Source organism: Pseudophryne corroboree, chromosome 3 (genome assembly GCF_028390025.1).
Source record: "Pseudophryne corroboree isolate aPseCor3 chromosome 3, aPseCor3.hap2, whole genome shotgun sequence".
NCBI classification, from domain to species: domain Eukaryota; kingdom Metazoa; phylum Chordata; class Amphibia; order Anura; family Myobatrachidae; genus Pseudophryne; species Pseudophryne corroboree.
Genome location: NC_086446.1, coordinates 674,154,248 through 674,178,329, shown reverse-complemented (window position 1 = coordinate 674,178,329; position 24,082 = coordinate 674,154,248). Strand labels below are relative to the sequence as shown.

At 40.5% G+C, this 24,082-nt stretch overlaps 1 protein-coding gene and 1 long non-coding RNA gene across 2 annotated transcripts in view; one reads left to right on the top strand and one right to left on the bottom strand.

Annotated features, from left to right (window-relative positions):
- Window positions 1–7,388, top strand: part of TLX1 (T cell leukemia homeobox 1) — an 11,933-nt gene extending 4,545 nt beyond the window's left edge. Inside the window, exon 3 of the mRNA XM_063961901.1 lies at window positions 6,803–7,388. Coding sequence (XP_063817971.1) covers window positions 6,803–7,025 — 223 coding nt within the window. The 3' untranslated portion in view covers window positions 7,026–7,388. The remainder of the gene's footprint in view (window positions 1–6,802) is intronic.
- LOC135056561 (uncharacterized) overlaps window positions 6,934–24,082 on the bottom strand; it is a 42,134-nt gene continuing 24,985 nt past the window's right edge. Inside the window, exon 3 of the long non-coding RNA XR_010244017.1 lies at window positions 6,934–7,015. This is a non-coding gene — a long non-coding RNA (uncharacterized LOC135056561). The remainder of the gene's footprint in view (window positions 7,016–24,082) is intronic.

Here is a 24,082-nt window from a genome sequence, read left to right as displayed (position 1 = left end):
TAGGATTGCTGTACACACATATATAATATACTGTACATCATGGTACAGTCAGTGTAATGTATGTGTAGCAGAGTAACTAGTATTGCTGTATACACAGGTTTAATACACATTATGGTACAGTCAGTGTAATGTATGTGTAGCAGAGTAACTAGTATTGCTGTATACACAGGTATAATACACATTATGGTACAGTCAGTGTAATGTACGTGTAGCAGAGTAACTAGTATTGCTGCACACACACACATATAATACACACCATAGTACAGTGAGTGTAAAGAAGAACAACTGGAAAATACATACTCTAAGATATATCAAATATATATCCCTGTATTACAGCGCTTAAAAAACATACAGTATGTAAGTTGGCACAGCTATATAATTACATTCACCAACTACCAATTGTTCATTTCCTAAACTACATATAACATTAGTCTTATCATTAATATGTTCAAGTGATAAATTTGTTTACTGGTAAACACCATACGTGTCATACATTATTAGTTTTCCTCCACTGGCCGAATCTTCTGTCCTGCAGTATTGGTAGATGCGCGTTATAAGGCAGAAAATATACGCGGACTATTTACCAACCAGAGAACTGCCATAAGAACGTTTTTAGAGATAATTCAGACATTATTATCAGTGACTACAGTTATCCCCTATATTGATAACGTGATCTCAGGTCAGGCAAAAGTTTGGATAGTCACACAATTAAACAATAAATAAATGAATAAATAAATAATATTATGAATGTCTAGCAGCGCCTTAGAATTTGCAGCAACCACAGATGATATTTTATAAAAGTGATAGGAAAGGACAACGTGCGAATTTTACAGGATTCTCTATCAATTTCCATTTATACATTAAGCAATCATTTAGATGTCAGCCACTAAATTGTATTCCTTTCAATATAAACAGAAGATGAGAGTACATTTCTAATAGTATACAGCCAGCCTGGCTCTTGGATACTTTCACCGTTGTTTAACATTCAATTTCGGAGATTTATCAGAATAATTAAATCTCATTAATTGCTAGATAATCGTGCAGCAGCAATGTGCAGATGTCACTGACTATGTCGCCGATATATAGCAAATTAATGTTATGTTTTTATTATGATGCAATTTTTTTTAATGTAGTTAATGTTCGTTTTGTAACATCTTTATAAGCACAAAGCAGAAAAAAATCGTAAGCAGTCGCTAAAACATACCTCTGGCACAGAAACTGCTTATTTTACGCATATTACAATTAGAATAGTCTGGTTGGTGTATTATAAGATTATTGATAAGAAGTCACCCCTAGGATGACGATTCCAATCATTGCATGCTAAACAGCTTTAGCGCAATATCTGTAATAAAAAAAATTACACATATTTGTCTCAAGATCTTAACTGAATCGGTTGATATAATAATGACATTAGGACAGGTAGATATGCATGCTATCCCCATGTGAAGCAATGCACAGGTATCTGTAGCTAAAGGGTTAATTCTCCCATCTCATGCACAGACATTAGTAACAGAAGATGCGTGTGGGGACATGAAACCGCTTCTCTCACACTCTTTGCGCTATTTTCAGGTTGTTTTAACGAATTTCAATCGGGTGAAGTAAGGTTTATGTTTAGCATTACCTCCCTGCCACGGGGGCCATCCAGGATTCCTATATGCATGAGGGGAATGTCCAACTACATTACACAATAACTTGGTTGATGGTGATATTAAGATCCTATTATATGTATCTCTCGTTAAAAAAAAAAAAAAGGAAAAAGAAAGGAAATCGTATTGCAAGTGTGTCATTTATTTGGCTTTTTTTTAAGTTTTATTATAATATGATAATTCGTACTTCTCGTCAGAAATGTTACATCTGTCTTAAAACCCCAAAGCATTTGGCGGCTGTGGGTGTTTGCGTTCAGATGGAGCTATAATTAATTTGTACAATTAAATGCCATTTTTTTCCGGTTCATAATTACCAACATGATTTAATTAACCCCCCGAGTGCCGTGAGCCTGCAGAGCATTACAGTTTATCCTATTTTATGTGGTGTGCTTACTTGATTAACGATATATAGTTAATAGTCTTTATCACATGGATGGGACTGTGAGTAACTGTTATAGTATGGGCAGATTGCTGTCTGCCAATGGTTTATCCCGGTTTTAGTGACAAGGACACTGAGGAGCAAAGGAGTATTAAATTAATTAGAATACTGGACTGAATGATAGGCTGCAATCCCGATGTCATGGAACTTCCATCCAGAGGGAATCCTACAGGTTCCCTAAGATTGGGTCAACCAGAAAGTGCAGGTCTGCAACAGCCACAATTGCACAGGTTGTCTATAAATCTGTTTTCAAAAGTAAATGCACTGCAATAAAGATCTCATATCCGAACCCGGTACAGAATTTGAGCCTTTCCAGCAGTTTTAACCTATATTACCACTAATCCCCAAGCCTCATTTTTAAATGGCTCCCTTGATTTCATGTTGAGATTTTTCTCCCTGTGTGTGTAATAGTGTCAGTAAGGCATATTGTTCTTTCTTTTAAAAACGCCTGTAAAAAAAACTTGGGGTCATGGCTTGAACATAATAAACATTATTATAATGTAATGTTAACCCAGACTGTCACAGGATTTATGTATTTATTTATTTATTTATTTAGTTACTGGTTTTACTTTGCGATTTTTCCATATTCCCATAATGGCAGACATTGTGAAATTCAGCCCATTGTATATATAATTGATGGATAAATATTGATCACCCGGGCCTGGAAAATTAACTGAATGTTTACAAAAAAAAAACCCAGACAGTCGTTTGCAAATATTGCTAATGTTTAATATCACATTGTTACGTTGTCGCAAAGTAAATCGTGTCCTATTTATGAAGATATTTACAAATCTCCACCCATTAATAACAATAGGGAATTAATAACTGTTTACACAGAGAGAGAGTAAGAGAAATAAAGTGATATCACCTGAATAACAATTGCAGTTTATGATGCATAGACGGTCACAGGGGAAATCAGAGTCAGACAGGCTGTAATGTAACTTCCAGTTAGGCTGCGGGTGATTTCTTTGTTGGTATTGTGGTGGTTTGTTGCTAGCACTGTGGACAGTTTATAAGTCTTGCATTTCAGTAATCAGATGGCTGTCACATACATTAGAGGGGAATAGAAGATAATGAGTTACCTGGTCACAGACTGTCTGATATCATATAACCCATCCACAGTAGCCTGTTGCACACTGAATCCCCTATGGAAAAATCCATATAGCAAACAGCTTTATATTGTAGATCATCAGGCTAAAGTTATCACACACAGTGTCCCCCCTCTGGTGCCATCTGCCATACGTGGAGAATTCCAATAATCTTTCTCTCAATAGACTCTTCAACCTGTCTTCTAATAGAGTGTCACAGTGTCTGGGCCCTCCAATCCATAATCCTGAAACTCTAACCCCCCCCCTCCCCCCAAAATACATTAGTATAGGTAAGTACAGCTTCCCATTATATTCGAGTTAGTTTACTCTCATGACTTTGTAGCGTTTTCTGTTCAATATTAAATCAATGTAACATTTGCAGAAATAAAAATAATAATTTGCTATAAATATATTAACAAAGTGTACATAAATGTTACATCTTCCAACTAATACCCCTCTCCTTTCATTCAACTAATATTGTACATGAGACAAAAGACATTTTAAATATTAACTATTTGTTATATTGAATTAAAGCTCCAGTATTACATCTTTCAACGTAAAAAGACAAAGAACTATAGTTTCAATTTATTACAACGGTGAGAAACGAATGGGTTTTTATTTTGCAAAACAGTGTATAAGTACGGGTGCCTATAAAATGAGGTCTGACAGGTCCGAGGGAAATGAAAGTGTAACAAAAGGTATAATGGCTGCGAATGATAGCAGACTATTGTCTTTGTACAAAAACATATTGAACAAGCCACTGATTTCAAAATAGTTGAATATTTAGAGGCCATTCAGTTTGTTATGCATCATATTCATTTTGCAAATACAGGGAGATCAGCCCTTTTGTAGACTGAATACAATTTATGTCTGTATCCAGGTATCTAGAAAGCAAGGATAAAGGTAACCTTCAAATCCTTCCATAAAGCCCTCAATGTTCCTACACTCCCTCTCATGTAGGTACATTTAACGCTGCACAGACATGGCATAAAATCGATCTGAGCAGTGGTAACCCATGTAATGTCTACAGGCTGCTTTCACTTTCTCGCTGTGATTACCCTGCAATGCACATGGCACGATAGCAAATCATCTTGCTTCCTGGTGTGGGACCTACAGACAGTTCATTCATTATACAAGAGGAAATATTAATGCAGTATCTGGGCCCGTACTGTTACTGTAACTCAGGAGCCAAGATAATTAGCACTAAGCAAGATAGGACACAAGTCTGTGTTGATTGCAATCTTAAATTGGTATAAATGGTTACATTCTAATGAAGCTGCGTAAATGAACATGGCAGAGGTAATACCTAATGGCATATTACTAGTAGTGTGTAGCCCTCTGAATTTAACACTTAATCATTTATTTAAGTGTATTCAAGAATATTTGAAATGAGAATATTCACTGATTGTTAAGAAAAATGACTATGGTAGAGACAGGAGTTTTTATGCATGAGCTGTTGTGGAACTATAAGTGCAAGCATGCTCATCCTCCTGAAGAGTTATATTTCTACTTATATTACAATGGTAATATTAACACATATTAACAGGGGTAAAGCACAATATTGTCATGGTATACATTACAATATATGCTGTACAATATGCTTTATGCCGCTATCAGCTTTTTTATGCTACAAGAATAGTGTCAACTCAATGTTCTATGCTTGGCTTGTGACCACTTTTGGTTTCTGAGTACAGGCTGCTAGAAAGTGAGACTGCCCTACCTTTCTATCTCAATATTTGAATACATGATATACTGCTGTATTCATATAGGAATGTTTTCTTTATCACAGATAGTAATCCCAGTAAGAGTCTTCAACATCCGGGTAATTGTAATACACAAGCTTTCTAGCGTTCTAGCTATTTTTACTTGTCAGCGATGAAGTTACATCATCAGGCAGATATTGCCCTTGGATACGACACATCTCTGCTGTGCTTCCTGCATTGTATGTAAATGTATTCAGATAGAGGCTTTGTATGATATATAAACAATGTCACTTCTGCAGGACTAAAACACAAAGGGAGGCTAAAATAAATGTTGCAGGAGGGCAAGCAAAAACAAATAAAATCATTTGAAGGTGGTAAAGTCCTGTAAAGTCCTTTAATCTGAGTTCTATATTCACTTTGCTTGGCCTGTAAAAAAAAAACAAAAGGTGATAGCTTGCATATAGATTCAGAGGACATTTAAGAAGTTTAAGAAGAACTACAAAGGGAATTAATAGAAAGTTACACTTTTTTGTCTTTTTTTTTCATCATATTGTCAGCTTCAATGGCTAAAAAAAAGACACAATTTGGTTACTTTTGCATATTTTGGATCTATTCTTTCATTTTATTTACTACAATTAGAAAATAACTATAATTAAACAATATCCTTAAGTTTTGAATGTACTTTCCATGAGGCAACTTTTTTTTTCTAACAACTATTGGAATGATTGTATACTTACTAAAGGATGAGGCACAGGAGTTGATTACATTTTCTAATTACTAAAATATTGACCTATTGCAAAAATCACTTTGGCAATGGTAGCTTTACAGCTGTTCAATTCATTTACATGTTTTAAAATGACCTAACTTTTTGTGCCTTTAAAAATAAAATTGTAGTTGCGATACACAGGGGTCAGTGTTTCACACTCACACATGTAGTAACTTTATATAATGTAGAAGGATTTTATATAATAATGTTCATGATTGCTATATCTCATTTTATATACACTGACTGCATGTTTCTCTTACATGCTTTCTAAAGTTGTTGTTGCACAAGTACCCTGGTTATATATAATAAGGATTATACAATAACTGAAACATGTTATTATTTTTTATTATTATTATTATTATTATTATTAGTAGTAGTAGTAGTAGTAGTAGTAGTAGTAGTAGTAGTAGTAGAATACAATGGGGAAAGCAGACCTCAAGATAGATACATTTTCTAGCTGCCACCTATACCATATGATCATTGCTCTGGGCTTTAAAGGAACTGAGGAGGGCTTTGGATTCATTTATCAAAGCTTACAATGTGATAAAGTGGAGGAAGAGATAAAGTACCAGCCAGTCAGCTTCTGCCATGTTACAGGCTGTGTTTGAAAAATGTCTGGAACTGATTGGTTGGTACATTGCTAATTTCCCTGCACTTATCAATGGGATACGAGGGAAAATTGGTTATTGATGCATTTACCCAACCATTCTGGAGCCCTAAATTCCCTCCCAAACAGTAAGGATCAGTGACTGTTATAGTTACAATTTGTTTTACATAACTATTGACAGAACTGAAACAATCTGATATTTTATCCACCAAACATATCTAGCTGAGCTCAAGCACTGAGCTCAGGCAATTGTCATCAGCTATTTAAGGCTCTAAAAGGCAAATGATTGAAAAGCTGAAGAATAAAATAAGTTTGCTTATGAAACAGGGCCTTGTTTTAATCCTCTATTCATTCTGATATGTGCCTGAAACATTTGTATACAACAGTATGTTACTAGCAGCTCTTTTATATAAGGCAACTTCCATTTTACACTATTACAGGGTTGTGATCATGTCAAGGCATTCAGGTTTATTAGAATCCAGAAAATCAAAGCAAAGCCATTTTATTTGACACACTTGCAATAAGAATGACAATATTCTTGTTCCACCTTCAGAAGACAGACAGCAGAAGAGAGGGAAGCAGAGAGACAGCAAGCCAACAGGATATTAATGCAACTCCAGCAGGAAGCCTTTCAGAAGTCCATAAACCAGCCTCTCCAGCCAGATCCCATCTGCATTCACAATTCTTCCCTCTTTGCCCTGCAGAACCTCCAGCCTTGGTCAGATGACTCCTCCAAAATTACCAGTGTCACCTCCGTGGCCTCTGCCTGTGAATGAACAGGGACAAATGAGAGACTTTTCTGATGGGAAAGGACTGACTGAAATGTATTCTCTTGACTTTTTCCAGCAACTCAAATAAAACCACAGGATATGGCTTGTCAGAGAGATACCAACCCCAAGCTTCACAGACGCTACTTAGTCATACACAACCTCTGCTCCCTGTTTGGATCAAGACTGTATTATACTGTATTCTTTTGCATTTTAAGAGCAACATCATTATATGGTATCCTCAAAGATCACATATGTCCCCAAACTAATCTCTCCTGGCTCCCACTAGGTTAAGAAGTTATCACAATTACTTTGCTTCAGTCTTAATTATACCTAAGTGTAATTGTCTGTATTTCATATTAATGTCTGAAATAATTGCTGGTTATTATAATCTTGAATCTATCATGAAGAAATATCTTTTAGATTATCAATGTAATAATTGATGATATATTTATTTCTATTCATTACTCATAAACAGTCCCTTTTGGACATTGCACATTTCAGTACAGACCTCTGCCCTGTGTTGCTACTTACATCCCTTGTGCAGAGTCTTACACCTACACATTGATCTGAGTAGCAAGACAGTGTCTATTGCAAAAGAGCAATCATTTGCTGAGTATGTTGTGTACATGCATATTACATACCTCCCAACATGACCCTCTCCAGAAGGGACACAATGCTCTGCTTCTGGACTTTTCTCTTCATTTGTGAATGCCATCACCTGTTTTGAACAGGTTAATAGATAAGAAAGGTGTTTCAGCACAGGTGATGGCAATCATACATTAAGAGGGAAGTCCAGGAGCAGAGCATTCTGTCCCTCCAGGAGAGGGTCATGTTGGGAGGTATGTTAATATAGTTGCAATTATGGGTCCATACGTAATTGCCTGCGGGGTTGCTGGAACCAGCATGATTCCAGCAATATAACCATAGATTTTAAAGTAGCAATAATTTAAAAGGTAAAACCAAGTTGTGTTTTGTTATTGCTGTTTTAATTCTATAGGCTACACTGCTGGAATTGAGCTGAGTCCTGCATCTCACATGCTGTTCCATATAGGCCATGGTCTGTTAATCTCTAAAATGTAAGATGCTGTATTTGTTTAAGATATTAAAATGAGTTACAATGGGTGGAGATAGGGTGAATGGAAAGGTGTTCCCTGACTTGTGAGGCTTTCTCCTTGTGCAAAGGCTCTAGGGGCCGATTCAAACCTGATCTCTAGGCTGCGTCACAGCCTGCGATCAGATCTGAACTGCACATGCGTATGCAATGCGCAGGCTCAACAGACTGCAGCAACGGGGATCACCGTTCAGCGACGGGATGATGCAAAACTTCCGAACGCACCGGCAATCGCAAGGAGATTGACAGGAAGAGGGTGTTTGTGGGTGGCAACTGACCGTTTTCCAGTGACGTGCGGTGGGGTGAGGCAGGTGAGGCAGAGCCTTTCCTGTCATACTAACGTTTGTGCCAGAGTTTTGACTGTATAAAGTATATGAAAAATACAAAGAATATGTTTGAAATATCGTCTTTGCATTATCCTAAGAATTTTTATAGTCAAAACTCTGGAGTGAAAAGTCTATGGCAGGTGAGGCAGTGCCTCACCTGAATATTTTTTCAGCACATCTCTGATCAAACCTCACCAAATTTCCAGGAGTTTATAATGCTGCACCTGTGTATAACGCCCACATGAACCCTTTGGCTCATATATTGCTTGTAAATCTTGCTCTGGTGCTAGACAGTGCCTCCTGAGCCATTTAGCTCACCGCACGTCCCTGCCGTTTTCAGGGAGTGTCTGGAAAAACGCAGGTGTGTCCAAGCGTTGGAAGGGAGGGTGTCTGACATCAATTCCAGTCCCGGACAGGCTGAAGTGATCGCAGCGGCTGAGTAAGTCCTGGGCTGCGCAGAGACTGCACAAAATCAGTTTGTGCAGCTCTGCTACACATGCGTTCACACACTTGCACAGAGAAAATACACCCCCCCTGTAGGCGGAGACTATCTGATCGCAGGGCTGCAAAAATCGCTGCCCAGCGATCAGATCTGAATTACCCCCCTGTATTGTTAGACCATCTTGTAGATGAAGTTGTCTTTGACTATCAATGGAATGTCATTTGCTCGTTTGTGTGGAAGGGCTTGCTCACATGTGTATAAAAATGCAGATTTAGCATAAATCAGTGTTTTAGCCTATCTGTGGATAAATCCACAAGCAAAAATATGTCTTTAGATCACAATAATAAGTGCCCAAATGCAAACGTAACAAAAACATACTTTTGTTATGCTATGAAAATGAAGTGTTACGCTGTTTGGTCCTAAATAACTGTACACCTTCTGAGTCATAGACTCAAAGCTATAAGTAAAAGGGACCTGCTGTTCTTATTATTATTATACTTTACTACTATAGCGCTAGCATACAAAATGCGCTGTACAATCACTGTATTTATTATTTCATATCAGTCTCTGTCCCGGTGGATGTTACCAAGGTCCTACAACAGATACAAACAGTGCACTAGGCAGAATTATATTATCCTATCTAATGTTTTCGGAGGACCCCAGAGCACCTAGAGGAAATCCTATAAACATTGGGAGAACATACAAACTCAATGTAGATAGCACAGACCTATAACAAATCGGAAAACATAGTGGATTTGCTACCAGAAAATAACATATTTCATCATGATTTGTCATCAGAATGGCTCAAAACATATCATGTGTTGCACTTAGCTCCTATGGCTTCTGCAGATTAAGGTGAGGATGTAGCTGTACGTAGCAGATTTTATAACGGAAATATAACGGAGTGGGAGAAAACCTGGCACCAGCAGGTAGCTAGCTAGAAGTGTGGGCTAAGCAAGGATACTTATTGCAAATCTATTGTACATTCATTTCTCATTTTGGATATTAGATGAGTTTTACATATAAGCGTGCCGCAGAGGTTGTCACCTGGTCATAGGCAACTCACCCGTGGGGCAGATATACTAAGCCTTGGAGAGTGATAGAGTGGAGAGAGACAAAGTCCCAACCAATCAGCTACTAACTGTCACCTTTCAAACACAGCCTGTTACATGGCAGTTAGGAGCTGATTGACTGGTACTTTATCTCTCTCCATGCTATCACTCTCCAAGGCACACCTGCCCCACAATCAGCTGCTATCCACTGTGACAGAGTTATTGTTTTTCATTTTGTGATAGTTCCTCTGTAGTGACAGTTGCTATTGGACTGTAAGGAAAGAATACTAAGGGGGACATGTACTAAGCAGTGATAAAAGTGGAGAAGTGAGCCAGTGGAGGAGTTGTCCATGGCAACCAATCAGCTGCTCTGTATATTTTTATAGTATGCAAATTATAAATGTTACGTCAATGCTGATTGGTTGCCATGGGCAACTTCTCCACTGGCTCACTTCTTCACTTTTATCACTGCTTAGTACATGTCCCTCTAAGCATAGATTTATTGATAAGAGCCTCACCAGAGAAGGTTAACAATATACAGAGATTTAATAAAGTTATACATCTATCCTATGTATATATATTTTTATATAAAACAATTATAGCAAGAATTCTAAGCTAAAACCTATCAACAGTATTTCAGGATCGATTCCCTTTATATTCATAGCTGGACCTAGTATTAAATATCTGAACAGTATTCACCTTTATACAGCAGGTTGCCCAATAAATAGCACTCACTCTATACACATTTACTATGGAATTACAACTGCATTGTTTAATAATAGAAGTAGACATTGGAGTTGTATTTACACTCATGACAAATATTCATAGTACACTTTGTTGTTAAAAATAAAAACAACAACCTGCTTTCCGTTACCAAGCTATAATTTCCTATACAAAGATAAGGACTGCCAGCTTTGGACTTTCTGAATACAGAGGGCAATTATTTGATTTGCAAGCACTTCAGTATCACTATGTATTAAATGAGGTACTTGACAGTACTGCTGGTCAATTGAGATGTTCATGTTTCATCTACTAACTGTTGATACAGTAGTTTAAGGCACAAACTTCTAATTTATGAATGGGGAACAGGACTAGCCTTTACATTATACATGGACTAATTGCTGCAGAGCATATTGCTGTGTGCAAACCCTCCAATGGAGATGGGGATCTTGGACTTTGTGCAGTATTTAAACCCCTTCCATGCAAGGAATGGATAATGTACAGGGCATACACTCCATGCACAGAGTGAGTTTACTGGGGGGCTGCAATAAAAGCAGTCTCATCACGTATGTGTATTTTTTGTTATTTTTATTTATTGTTATCTTTATTTGACAGTATCACTCTACGGACTATTTATGTGTTATGTACATTTGATTTTCATTGCAATTTACAAGTTGGGATTTAATAACTGCATTAAAATGTTTTGTCAACATTATGTAAATAAAATTAATAATTTCTTTTTCAGTTCTGGCTTTTTCCATGGTTTGCATGATATACTCCAATACAGTTATAGGCAACCTGATACACTTCTGGTGAAGCTATTGTCCTTTATTTTCTATGGTAACTCTTTTGGTTTCACTCCTTCAAAACTTTTCTCTACTGTGAGTTACTTTTCTCAGTTACTTCATATTAGTCCTATTCTTTGTTCTCTCTTTTTGCATCTGTCCACCTCATTTCATATTACTCTTGCACTTTCCATTCAGTTCTCTCCTGCGGCTCTCTCACATCCAGGACCATCTTATTGTATAGGCTCACTGTGCAGTTGCCTAGGGGCTCCTAGAAACTAGGGACCTTTGAGCATTTTCGGGATGGGCCGGGGTCATTTGCTCCCACAGACCTCTGTGCCTCTGTAGCTTCTTGGAAGGCAGGTAGAAAATGTTGCCTGGCTGCTCTGATTGTGAAGTACACAGAGTGGTCAGGCAGCATTCTCTTCCTGCCTCCCAGCCTGCAGCCAGACAGTGAATGGCTGTCAGCATGGTGATTGGTGGATGGCTAGGGCTATCCATCAATCAGAGCGCAGCATTCTCTTCCTGCCTACCAGCCTGTAGCCGCACAGTGAATGGCTGTCAGCATGCTGACTGGTGGATGACTGGAGGTATCCACTAATCAGAGTGCTTACAGTCATTCACTGTATGGAAGCATGATGATGCGATTCACGCTATACAGTAGCCTACTTCCATGCTGGCCACGCCTCCTATGCACCGGACCAGGCTGCCTCGTCCCGGAGGAGAGGGCAGCAAAGAAGGTATGCACAGACCATTGGTATTGCTTTTAAAGGACTTTTAAATCTTTTGTCAAAATCAAAGAAACATTGTCACTGTTGGCAAAACAACTGTGCACCCTTGTATGCCCAGATTTTGCATTTAAAGATATCCATGTTTGAGTCCAGATTACTAAATCAAATTGACTGAGGTACTAATTAAGTCACCTGTGCTTAAGCATTGATAGCCTTAAAACCTAGATTGTAAAGGCAGAGTTTGGGAAACTCTGGTTTACAGTGTGTTAATAATACATTGTTAGAAGCAGTGGCGAAATTGCGGCGGAGCAGCCGGTGCAATGCACTGGGGCACTGCTGCAATGAAGGGGCTCACAGCTGGAGGCATCACACTGACTCAGTATAGGCCGCCCCCCGGCGCGCTACAAGCCGCCAAGCAGAATGAGCTTGCAGCTGAGCTCTGCTCTGCTGTAGTCCAGACGGAGGTGAAGGAGGAAACTGGTTAGAGGGTAACTACAGCCAAAACGTAAAATGTAGTTTTTAGTGGAGTTATATGGGATAAGTAAATAAAAGCCTATAGTGATGACATCAGGGGATTAGCTCTCTTTCTTGCCTACCTCCCAACACTGGGACATGCGGAATCAGGACAAAATAAGCCTCGCCCATGAGCTACCAAAACCGTCATAGATGCTTCCCCAAAAAAGCCCACTATTTGCTAAAACTCATCATTTTGCACATGCAAGGCCTCTTTAAATGTCCACTATTCAGGGCTGTCACACAAAAAGTCAGAGGGAGATGTGTTCTTGGACTTTCTGACCTCACCCCAGTGAGCATCCCATTTTGATGACTTTAGTGTGCAGCTTTCCCTCAATATGTATATGTCTGTATGTTCAGCCCTCAATGTGTATAATATGTGAATACAGCACTTTTAATGATGTGGGAAGTCATTGGCATCTGCACACCTCTTGCCTGGGCCTTTGTGTCCTTTCCACCAATGTCCCTTTCCTAACTTATCTCATTGCCCAGACATACGAGACATGTATCAAATGGTACTGTATTATGAACCGTTTGTCTTCAGAGTGGTGGGAAGTGTAGTTTTGTGTCCACATCTGGTCCACCCCTGTTGACACATCTGCTGTCAACAACAATAAAGAGTACATTTCTAGTGTGAAAAGTTATTATAACTGCGTAATATCTATGAGGGCACAGGTACTGCACAGTATACAAACAGACTAATAAAGTGCTAATCCACAAAAAAAGAAAATAAAGTGATCTGTAAGAGGAGAAACAGTGAGTTCTAAATAGAAGTTCAAGTTTAAGGAGGATATGTGTCAAACCTTGGAGAGAGATAAAGTGAAGGGATATAAACTTAAGTACCACCAATAAGCTCCTAACTGTGATTTTTCACAAATAGCCCGTAACATGGCAGTTAGAAGCAGATTGGTTACTTTATCTCTGCCCAAGACTTGATACATACCCCCCTAAGAGGTGAAAGTGTTGCACACGGGTAAGTAACCCCAGTCATTGGTCATCATGTCTTATATGGAAGGTCCACAAGAACCAGTTACATTGAAAATGATCAAATCAGTTATTAAACATATTTTAACATGATTTTATATATCTACCTATTATCCTAGGTATATATTCTAATACTTTGAAACATGTTAGGCAACAGTCGATAATTTATAATTACATTCTTTCTAAACTTCATTTAAACACTCAAGGGTCCCGACCTGACTTCTAGGGGGATAATTACAAAAGAGCGATTTCTTTTTTCAATATTTTTATTGGCCAGATTTATTAAAAGCGAAACTGCTGAGAATAGAGATATTAGACATGAACGTTCCGATTTTTGCCATGGTGAGATGCAAAGCATGAAAACATACGATAAACTGCCAGAAACCTGCTGGTAAGAGAGGTGGTTCTAAGAGGCAAGATTGCCCAAAGTGCATGCTGTTTGTGCTATTTGGCCATTCAGAACATAAGGGCAGGCACAATACACTTAGTAATTATGGAGGTAGATACAATGGAAAGGGATAAATAACCAACTAATCAGCTCCTAACTGTCATTTTTCAAAAACAGCCTGTAACATGGCAGGAGCAGATTGGTTGGTACTTTATCTCTCTCCAAGCTGTGATAAATGTCCACCTATGAAGGTAATCATTATATACTGATTGGGTGTGGTATAGAAGATCTACAATAATGAATTAGACTGTCAATAGGTCAACCCCATATGGTCGACGTGCATAAGGACGCAGGGTCAAAAAGTCGACATAGAAAAGGTAGACAGTAAACCAGCTCCAGAGGTACAAAAGGTCAACAGGGTCAAAAGGTCGACATGGAAATGGTCAACACAAAAAAGGTTGACACAAGTTTTTTAGGGTGTAATTTTCTGTTTCATTATATGTGACCACATTTAGTGCAAACATATTGGCCCTTGTGGGCTTCACTCGGCACACATTGAGGAAGGAACCTCGCTCTGTTACTGTGGCGCTCAGCACAAGTTAATATTCCCAATTGTAGTCCATGTGGGTGGTAAATCAAGCAAAAATTTAAAAACATGTGAAAAACACCAAAAACGTATCAATGATATGTGTGTCAAGTCGACCATTGTCATGTCAACCTTTTGAACCTGTTGACCTTATGTACGATCTACCTTTTAATTATCAATGTTTTGACCCTGTCGAACTAATGCATGTCGACTATATGATGCCGACCTATTGACTGTCTATCTAGACACTCTCGACCTATCATCCGGATACCATATTGATTATATGGAAAAAATAATAATTATATTTGAGGGCAAAATTATTTTAGGAATATGTAAAGGGGGTTAAATTAAGTTATGGTTATATTAAGAGGACAGTATAACTTTATTTTTTATTAACCACATCATTAGTAAGTGTATTTGTCTCCTAGTAAGTGTGTGGTAAGTGTGTTGTACCTCCTAGTAAGTGTATTGTGCCTCCTAGTAAGTGTATTGTGCCTCCTAGTAAGTGTGTGGTAAGTGTGTTGTACCTCCTAGTAAGTGTGTTGTGAGTGACTCCCAGTAAGTGTGCTGTGCCTCCTAGTAAGTGTATTGTACCTCCTAGTAAGTGTGTTGTGCCCCCTAGTAAGTGTGTTGTGCCTCCTAGTAAGTGTATTGTGCCTCCTAGTAAGTGTGTTGTGACTCCTAGTAAGTGTAGTGTACCTCCTAGTAAGTGTATTGTGCCTCCTAGTAAGTGTATTGTGCCTCCTAGTAAGTGTATTGTGCCTCCTAGTAAGTGTGTTGTGACTCCTAGTAAGTGTAGTGTACCTCCTAGTAAGTGTATTGTGCCTCCTAGTAAGTGTATTGTGCCTCCTAGTAAGTGTAGTGTACCTCCTAGTTAGTGTATTGTGCCTCCTAGTAAGTGTAGTGTACCTCCTAGTAAATGTATTGTGCCTCCTAGTAAGTGTAGTGTACCTCCTAGTAAGTGTGTTGTGCCCCCTAGTAAATGTATTGTGCCTCCTAGTAAGTGTATTGTGCCTCCTAATAAGTGTGTTGTGACTCCTAGTAAGTGTATTGTACCTCTTAGTAAGTGTATTGTGCCTCCTAGTAAGTGTATTCTGCTCCCAAGTAAGTGTATTGTACCTCCTAGTAAGTGTATTGTGCCTCCTAGTAAGTGTATTGTGCCTCCTAGTAAGTGTAGTGTACCTCCTAGTAAGTGTATTGTGCCTCCTAGTAAGTGTATTGTACCTCCTAGTAAGTGTTTTGTGCCTCCTAGTAAGTGTATTGTACCTCCTAGTAAGTGTGTTGTGCCTCCTAGTAAGTGTATTGTGCCTCCCAGTAAGTGTATTGTGCCTCCTAATAAGTGTGTTGTGACTCCTAGTAAGTGTATTGTACCTCTTAGTAAGTGTGTTGTGCCTCCTAGTAAGTGTATTGTGCGTCTTTGTAAGTGTATTGTGCCTCCTAGTAAGTGTATTGTGCCCCCTAGTAAGTGTATTGTGCCTCCTAGTAAGTGTATTGTGCCTCCTAGTAAGTGTAGTGTACCTCCTAGTAAGTGTATTGTGCCTCCTAGTAAGTGTAGTGTACCTCCTAGTAAGTGTATTGTGCCCCCTAGTAAGTGTATTGTGCCTCCTAGTAAGTGTATTGTGCCTCCTAGTAAGTGTAGTGTACCTCCTAGTAAGTGTAGTGTACCTCCTAGTAAGTGTATTGTGCCTCCTAGTAAGTGTATTGTACCTCCTAGTAAGTGTTTTGTGCCTCCTAGTAAGTGTATTGTACCTCCTAGTAAGTGTGTTGTGCCTCCTAGTAAGTGTGTTGTGCCTCCTCTTATGTTGTGATATTGCTTGTCGTGATTTGCTGTTCTGATACGGATAAGCCGCTAATTGAATTGCTCCCCGAGAATAACAAATAACAGACTGTTTTGGCACAACTCTGGAATGGAATGTAAGTGCAGCCAAGGAAAGCCACATCTCATGACATATCCACTGTGTATTGGTAATTACGGAAGGATCTAATAAACAGGTTCAGACAATATCAAGGCTGGCTGATACTTTAACCAATGTCAGCAAAACAGGCGTCAGTAAATTCCACTCTATAGCAAGATTTATCAAAAACATAATGTTTATACAAAAGACACCTCTTTATATTTAGACAGTGAAATTCCATGAGAGAAAAGGTTTTTAAAACTTTAAACCTAACATTAATTTCAGATTTCATTTAGCAACTAAAGTAAACTTCTCACATTCTGGAAAATAGACCCCTGGAAATGCTATTTGCATGACAGACTTTTGAATCAAAGTTTTACCCACTGGATTTTCAGAGTACAATACACGACAGGGCTGAGACTTCATTTCCATCTGTACACGGACTACTTGTCCCTAAATAGGGCCCAACAGTACAGAGCATGATATTCTGCTAAGCATGTGACCTAGAATCACATCAATTCATAGAGCTAGTGATTTAAAGTTGCTATCTAGATACTGTATGCAATTATTCCTGAAATGCTGTTCATGGTGCATTGTGCTAACCAGTCCCAGTATTTTCCTGCTAGTGTAAACTCTCGTTCTCAGCAAGGTACCATTTGCTAAATTAAGCACTTTAATTAAAATGTGTATACATAACCAAACGTTGGTACTCTCATTGATCAGAGTCATGATCACTCTACTAGCAGAAACACCTTATAAGGGATGGATGGCTTATATACATGTATTAGCATACTTTTTTTTGTTTTAAATTGATTTGCCAGCCAGTTAGTAATTCATGAAAACACTCAACAGCTATCTGAGCAGGGGTGAAAGATTTCCAAGAGGAATTAACCTGTTTAACACATTAGCAGAAATGTATTATATTTATTACTTTATAAGTGTAAAAAAGTTATCTGATATCTATTAAATAAATAAAACCTTGTAAATAAATAATTTTTTTTCAATAATAAAAAATGTCATACTCCACTTTGTAGTCATCATTTTTACACCTATTCTTATTTTTATAATTCCATTCTAAAAAAAACAGGTTTCTTAATGGGAAAATAAAATAAAATACAAGTTGCTTTGTAAAAGTGAGCTACTAACAAAGTGTACAAATGTATATGCAAAAAAATAAATATATCTGAGATAAGGTTATTGCAAATGACGTATAAACAATACACAGGAGACCAGGGCCGGTGCAAGGTTTTTTGGCACCCTAGGCAAAAGTCAGCCTACAGCCCCCCCCCCCCCCCCCCCCCCCTCCCCCTCTATCAGTAAAAATTAGTTCTAATAAAGACGTGAAGTGTGAGGTGTGATCTAGAGGCTGTGCAAATAGCAGAAAAAGAAAAACTGGATATATACAGTATCGCATAAATGACATGTTAAAATGAACCCAGTCCCAAAACCAGGTAAGGTACAGTATAATACAGTACCACAATCTGTTGTTTTATATTATAGATAGGCACTATATCTCATTGTTAATAATACTGTGGGCTGAAAAGCCTGCAATTGTTAATAGGGCTCCTCATAGGGGATGCAGTTAAGTTGGCGACAGTCAGGATACCGACGCTGGGATCCCGATCACTGACACCTCTGACAGCCGGAATACCAGCTAACGGGCTATTCCCACTTGTGGGTGTCCACAACACCCATAGAGTGGGAATAGAACCTGTGGCAAGCGCAGCATGCCACCAAGGCTGCAGCATGGCGAGTGCATCGAGCCTGTAAGCGGACTCTTTGCACTCACCCTGCTGCTGGCATACTGACGGTCGGGATGCTGTTGTCGGTATACTGACGGACAGCATCCCGGCCGACCGTATATCATACTGAACCCCCTCATAGTGCCGCAGAAACTGAACGCTATGTGTCTGTGATAGGGGAATACAGTGCGTCCACATATACACACATATTACATGCAGATATATACACACACTCACATATACACATACATATCACGCACACATACAGCATGCACATAGATACACACACACATACAGCATGCATATATACACACATACAACATACGTGCGCACACACACACACATATAGATATATACACAGGCACAGCATGCACACAAATATCACACACATATAGCATGCACACACACATATATATATATATATATATATATATACAGCATGCATTGCACATATACACACACATACTGCGCTACTGTCCACACTCTGGCCACTTGTTTCTCTGCTCTTACCAGCCATGTGCACCGCTGTTGTGACACAGGGTCTTCGGGATAACATGGCAAAGCAGGGAGAGGCCAGCAGGGTGCAGTGACCTGATCTCCAGGATTCGGGCTGCTGATCCACCACTGCTCCCTGCATCCACTGCTCCCTGGCATCTCCCGAGCCCATCACTTACCCGCACAGCTGCAGCATTCACGGCTCTGCCCCTGCCGCCTCCTCCGCTCCTCAGCGTCTCCATCCTGAGAAGCAGCCCCTGAGTCACTACCGCACACAGCCGCAGCAGTATGCTTGGCTGGGCTCCGCTGCTTCCTCCGCTCCATCAGGATAAACTGCGCCCGCTCCCCCCGCTTGTCACTTCCACACACAGCTGCATGTTCGGCTCCGCTGTCGCCGCCTCCTCCGATCCCAGTCAAGCGGCAGAACAGCGGCTATTCTGCTGTTTGACTGGAATCGGAGGAGGGCGGCAACATGCAGCTGTGTGTGGAAGTGACAGGCTCGGGGGATGCGGTGGGGGGATTGCCTGGGACACATAATCTGTGGGCGCATCCTCTAGGGGCAGTTGATTAAAAAAAAAAGTAAGTTTAGTGGAAGCGTGCCGCCCTCCAGTGGCAGGCGCCCATAGGCAGCTGCCTAAAGCTGCCTAGTGGTGGCGCCGGCCCTGCAGGACACTCCCTGTCTCCCCCTTATATATACACACACTGCTCAAAAAAATAAAGGGAACACTAAGATAACACATCCTAGATCTGAATGAATGAAATATTCTTATTAAATACTTTTTTTTTTACATAGTTGAATGTGCTGATAACAAAATCACACAAAAATGATCAATGGAAATCAAATTTATTAACCTATGGAGGTCTGGATTTGGAGTCACCCTCAAAATCAAAGTGGAAAATCACACTACAGGCTGATCCAACTTTGATGTAATGTCCTTAAAACAAGTAAAAATGAGGCTCAGTAGTGTGTGTGGCCTCCACGTGCCTGTATGACCTCCCTACAACGCCTGGGCATGCTCCTGATGAGGTGGCGGATGGTCTCCTGAGAGATCTCCTCCCAGACCTGGACTAAAGCATCCGCCAACTCCTGGACAGTCTGTGGTGCAACGTGGCATTGGTGGATGGAGCGAGACATGATGTCCCAGATGTGCTCAATTGGATTCAGGTCTGGGGAACGGGCGGTCCAGTCCATAGCATCAATGCCTTCGTCTTGCAGGAACTGCTGACACACTCCAGCCACATGAGGTCTAGCATTGTCTTGCATTAGGAGGAACCCAGGGCCAACCGCACCAGCATATGGTCTCACAAGGGGTCTGAGGATCTCATCTCGGTATCTAATGGCAGTCAGGCTATCTCTGGCGAGCACATGGAGGGCTGTGCAGCCCCCCAAAGAAATGCCACCCCACACCATTACTGACCCACTGCCAAACCAGTCATGCTGGAGGATGTTGCAGGCAGCAGAACGTTCTCCTTGGCATCTCCAGACTCTGTCACGTCTGTCACATTTGCTCAGTGAGAACCTGCTTTCATCTGTGAAGAGCACAGGGCGCCAGTGGCGAATTTGCCAATCTTGGTGTTCTCTGGCAAATGCCAAACGTCCTGCACGGTGTTGGGCTGTAAGCACAACCCCCACCTGTGGGCATCGGGCCCTCATACCACCCTCATGGAGTCTGTTTCTGATCGTTTGAGTAGACACATGCACATTTGTGGCTTGCTGGAGGTCATTTTGCAGTGCTCTGGCAGTGCTCCTCCTGTTCCTCCTTGCACAAAGGCGGAGGTAGCGGTCCTGCTGCTGGGTTGTTGCCCTCCTACGGCCTCCTCCACGTCTCCTGATGTACTGGCCTGTCTCCTGGTAGCGCCTCCATGCTCTGGACACTACGCTGACAGACACAGCAAACCTTCTTGCCACAGCTCGCATTGATGTGCTATCCTGGAAGAGCTGCACTACCTGAGCCACTTGTGTGGGTTGTAGGGAGGTCATACAGGTACTTGGAGGCCACACACACTGCTGAGCCTCATTTTGACTTGTTTTAAGGACATTACATCAAAGTTGGATCAGCCTGTAGTGTGTTTTTCCACTTTAATTTTGAGGGTGACTCCAAATCCAGACCTCCATGGGTGAATAAATTTGATTTCCATTGATAATTTTTGTGTGATTTTGTTGTCAGCACATTCAACTATGTAAAGAACAAAGTATTTAATAAGAATATTTCATTCATTCAGATCTAGGATGTGTTATTTTAGTGTTCCCTTTATTTTTTTGAGCAGTGTATATATATATATACTATAACCATCAGTTGGCACAAACTAATAGGATTCCCAAATGCCTGGGGTGCTCCTCAATGCTACCAGTCAAGGTGGCATCCATATAATCCAGCAGAGTCAAATAAAGTGCACTCACCAGGGACTTTTTTCAAACAAAATTTTACTACAACTCGCAGATACAGGTCATGTCATCATGATGTCATCATGATGACATGACCCGTATCTGTGAGTTGTAGTAAAACTTTATTTGAAAACAATCCCTGAGTTTGCTGGATTATATGTACTGTGTATATATATATATATATATATATATTATATGTATATATATAAACAAGAAACAAATGAGGCGGCACTCAGAGGCTAGTGAAAAAATCCTTGTATCCTTTTTGCCAATACAAGGATTTTTTCACTAGCCTCTGAGTGCCGCCTCATTTGTTTCTTGTTGATACTGGGGTATCCCCCCTGGGTGGAAGGCACCGGAGCAAGACACAGGTGGCCAATTTAGGAGTGCCGGAGTTCACAACAAGTATATATATATATATATATATATATATATATATATACTGTATATACTAGTGGTTCTCAAACTGTGTGTCTAAGCACCCTGGGGTGCCTCGGGGTACTTGCAGGGGTGGCCTGAGTTGGTGGTCCAGGACCAATACAAATCATTTACGGTCAATATAATAGACAAAACCAGTGCTTGTGGTTTCAGTCATGATATATGTGGACAAACAGAAGGGAATCTTGTCCCTTACCATATAACTGAACCTAAGGATGACCTATAAACACAATTTACGTAATTTCTATATTTTTCTCTGACTTTCTGGGAAGGAAACTTGGCCTAGGAGTGCTGTGAAAACAATTCTGATACTCTAGGGCGCCGTGACTCAAAAACGTTTGGGAATCACTGATATATACTATTATATTGAAGAGCAATGTGGCCAGCAATTTTTTCCCCTTAAATTATTTGTAAACCCCCCTTCCCCCACATTGTTTTAAAGTTATCTGGATATGAATCCTACTTATAACCCCCCTCCCCCTCAGTGGCGGAGGCTTGGAGACGTAGGGATGTGGTGCCGCCACTGATTGCTGCTGTGCTGTGTGTGAGGGAGTCCGGGAAGGAGGGCACAGCCCGCGCCTCTCCTGTGTCCGTCCTGACTCCTGTGTCTCCGGTGGCGGCGTGTCTGTCAAATGAAGTGCCGGTTCGTGAGCCAATCAGAGCTTCCAGACCGGCAGCCAATCAGAAGCTACAGCTGCCGGTCTGCGAGCTCTGATTGGCTCACGAACCGGCGCTTCATTTGACAGACACGCCGCTGGAGACATTGGACGAACACAGGAGAGGCGCACTCTGTGCTCTCCTTCCCGAACAGCACAGCAGGGTGAGCGGGGGAAAGGTGTGTACCTGGTACTGGGAGGGGGGGGGGGGGGGGGGCATTTTTGGCACTGGGGGCATATGTGTAGCTGGCATTGGGGGGCATACGGGGCACTGGGGGCATATGTGTATCTGGCACTGGGGGGCATATTTGGCACTAGGGCATATGTGTATCTGGTATTGTGGGGGCATATGTAGAACTAGGGGCATATGTGTTACTGCACTATGGGGCATATTTTTATCTGGCACTGTGGGGGAATATCTGGCACTGGGGGCATATGTGGCACTGGGGCACACCCCTAGCAACATGCAGGACAACCAGCTCATGAAATCCCTGGCAACAAGCATTACCCCCTAGCAATGAGCATGACACCCAGTGCATGAAACCCCTGGCAAAGAATATTACCCCCTGGCAATGAGCTTGACACCCAGCCCATGATACCCCTGGCAACAAGCATAACACCTAGCACATGAAACCCCTGGCAATGAGCATGAAAACCCCTGGCACCGTGCATGGAACCAAGAGCATGAAACCCCTGGCAACGAGCAGGTAATTTAAAAGTAATTATAAGCCTTACCGTAGGGCTTAATGTGTAATGGGCATTGCGGTGTGTGGCATAATGTATCACAGAGATTGCGGTGTGTGTCATAATGTGTCACGGACATTGCGGTGTGTGTCATAATGTGTCACAGGCATTACTGTCTGTGGTATACTATGTCATGGGCATGGTGGTATGTGGCATAAAGGCATAATGTATAACAGGCATTGTGGTGTGTGGCATAAGGTATAATGGGCATTGCGGTGTGTGTCCTGTGTCACAGGCATTACGGTGTGGTATACTATATCACAGGCATTGTGGTATGTGGTATAATGTCTCAGGGGTATTGCAGTGTGTGGCATAATGTATAACAGGCATTGTGGTGTGTGTGTCATATTGTGTCACAGGTATGATGGTGTGTGGTATACTGTATCACAGGCATTGTATGTGCTATAATGTCTCAGGGGCATTGCAGTGTGTAGCATAATGTATAACGGGCATTGCGATGCATGGCATAATGTGTCACAGGCTTTACGGTGTGTGGCATAATGTGTCAGGGGAATTTACGGTGTGTGGCATATTGTGTAATGGGCATTATTGTGTGTGGCATAATGTCTAAGGGCCATTGCAGTATGTGGCATAATGTATACTGGGCATTACTATAAGGAGGAAAATTGACAAATAATGTAAGGGGCATGAATCAGGATTATTTTTTTCCTGTGGTGGCCAACGTCTGGGCGTGCAGGTTGCAAAACTGGAGTACAAGGTAATCTTTTCCTGCAATAGAGAAATAAAAAACAGTTAGAGATGTACGTCTCAAACTGTTAAATGTCGGCGCTATATAAAAAATTAGTTTAATATCAAATGGTGTTTTTTTTGGCTGCTGAGTAAAAACAGCTAGCTAGGCTGCAACGTGGTAAGAACTAATAGAAAGAAGATTACTCTGCACTCTAAAACACTTTATGACATAAATATGTGTGGTCTGTCATGGAGAGTAATTGACTCAGTGGGACTCAATGCAAATAAAAATAAATTATTTTATCCAAGATATTTATAAACAACACATATAACATACAAGACACACAATTAATAGCAATTTAGTAACTCTTGAGCAAGA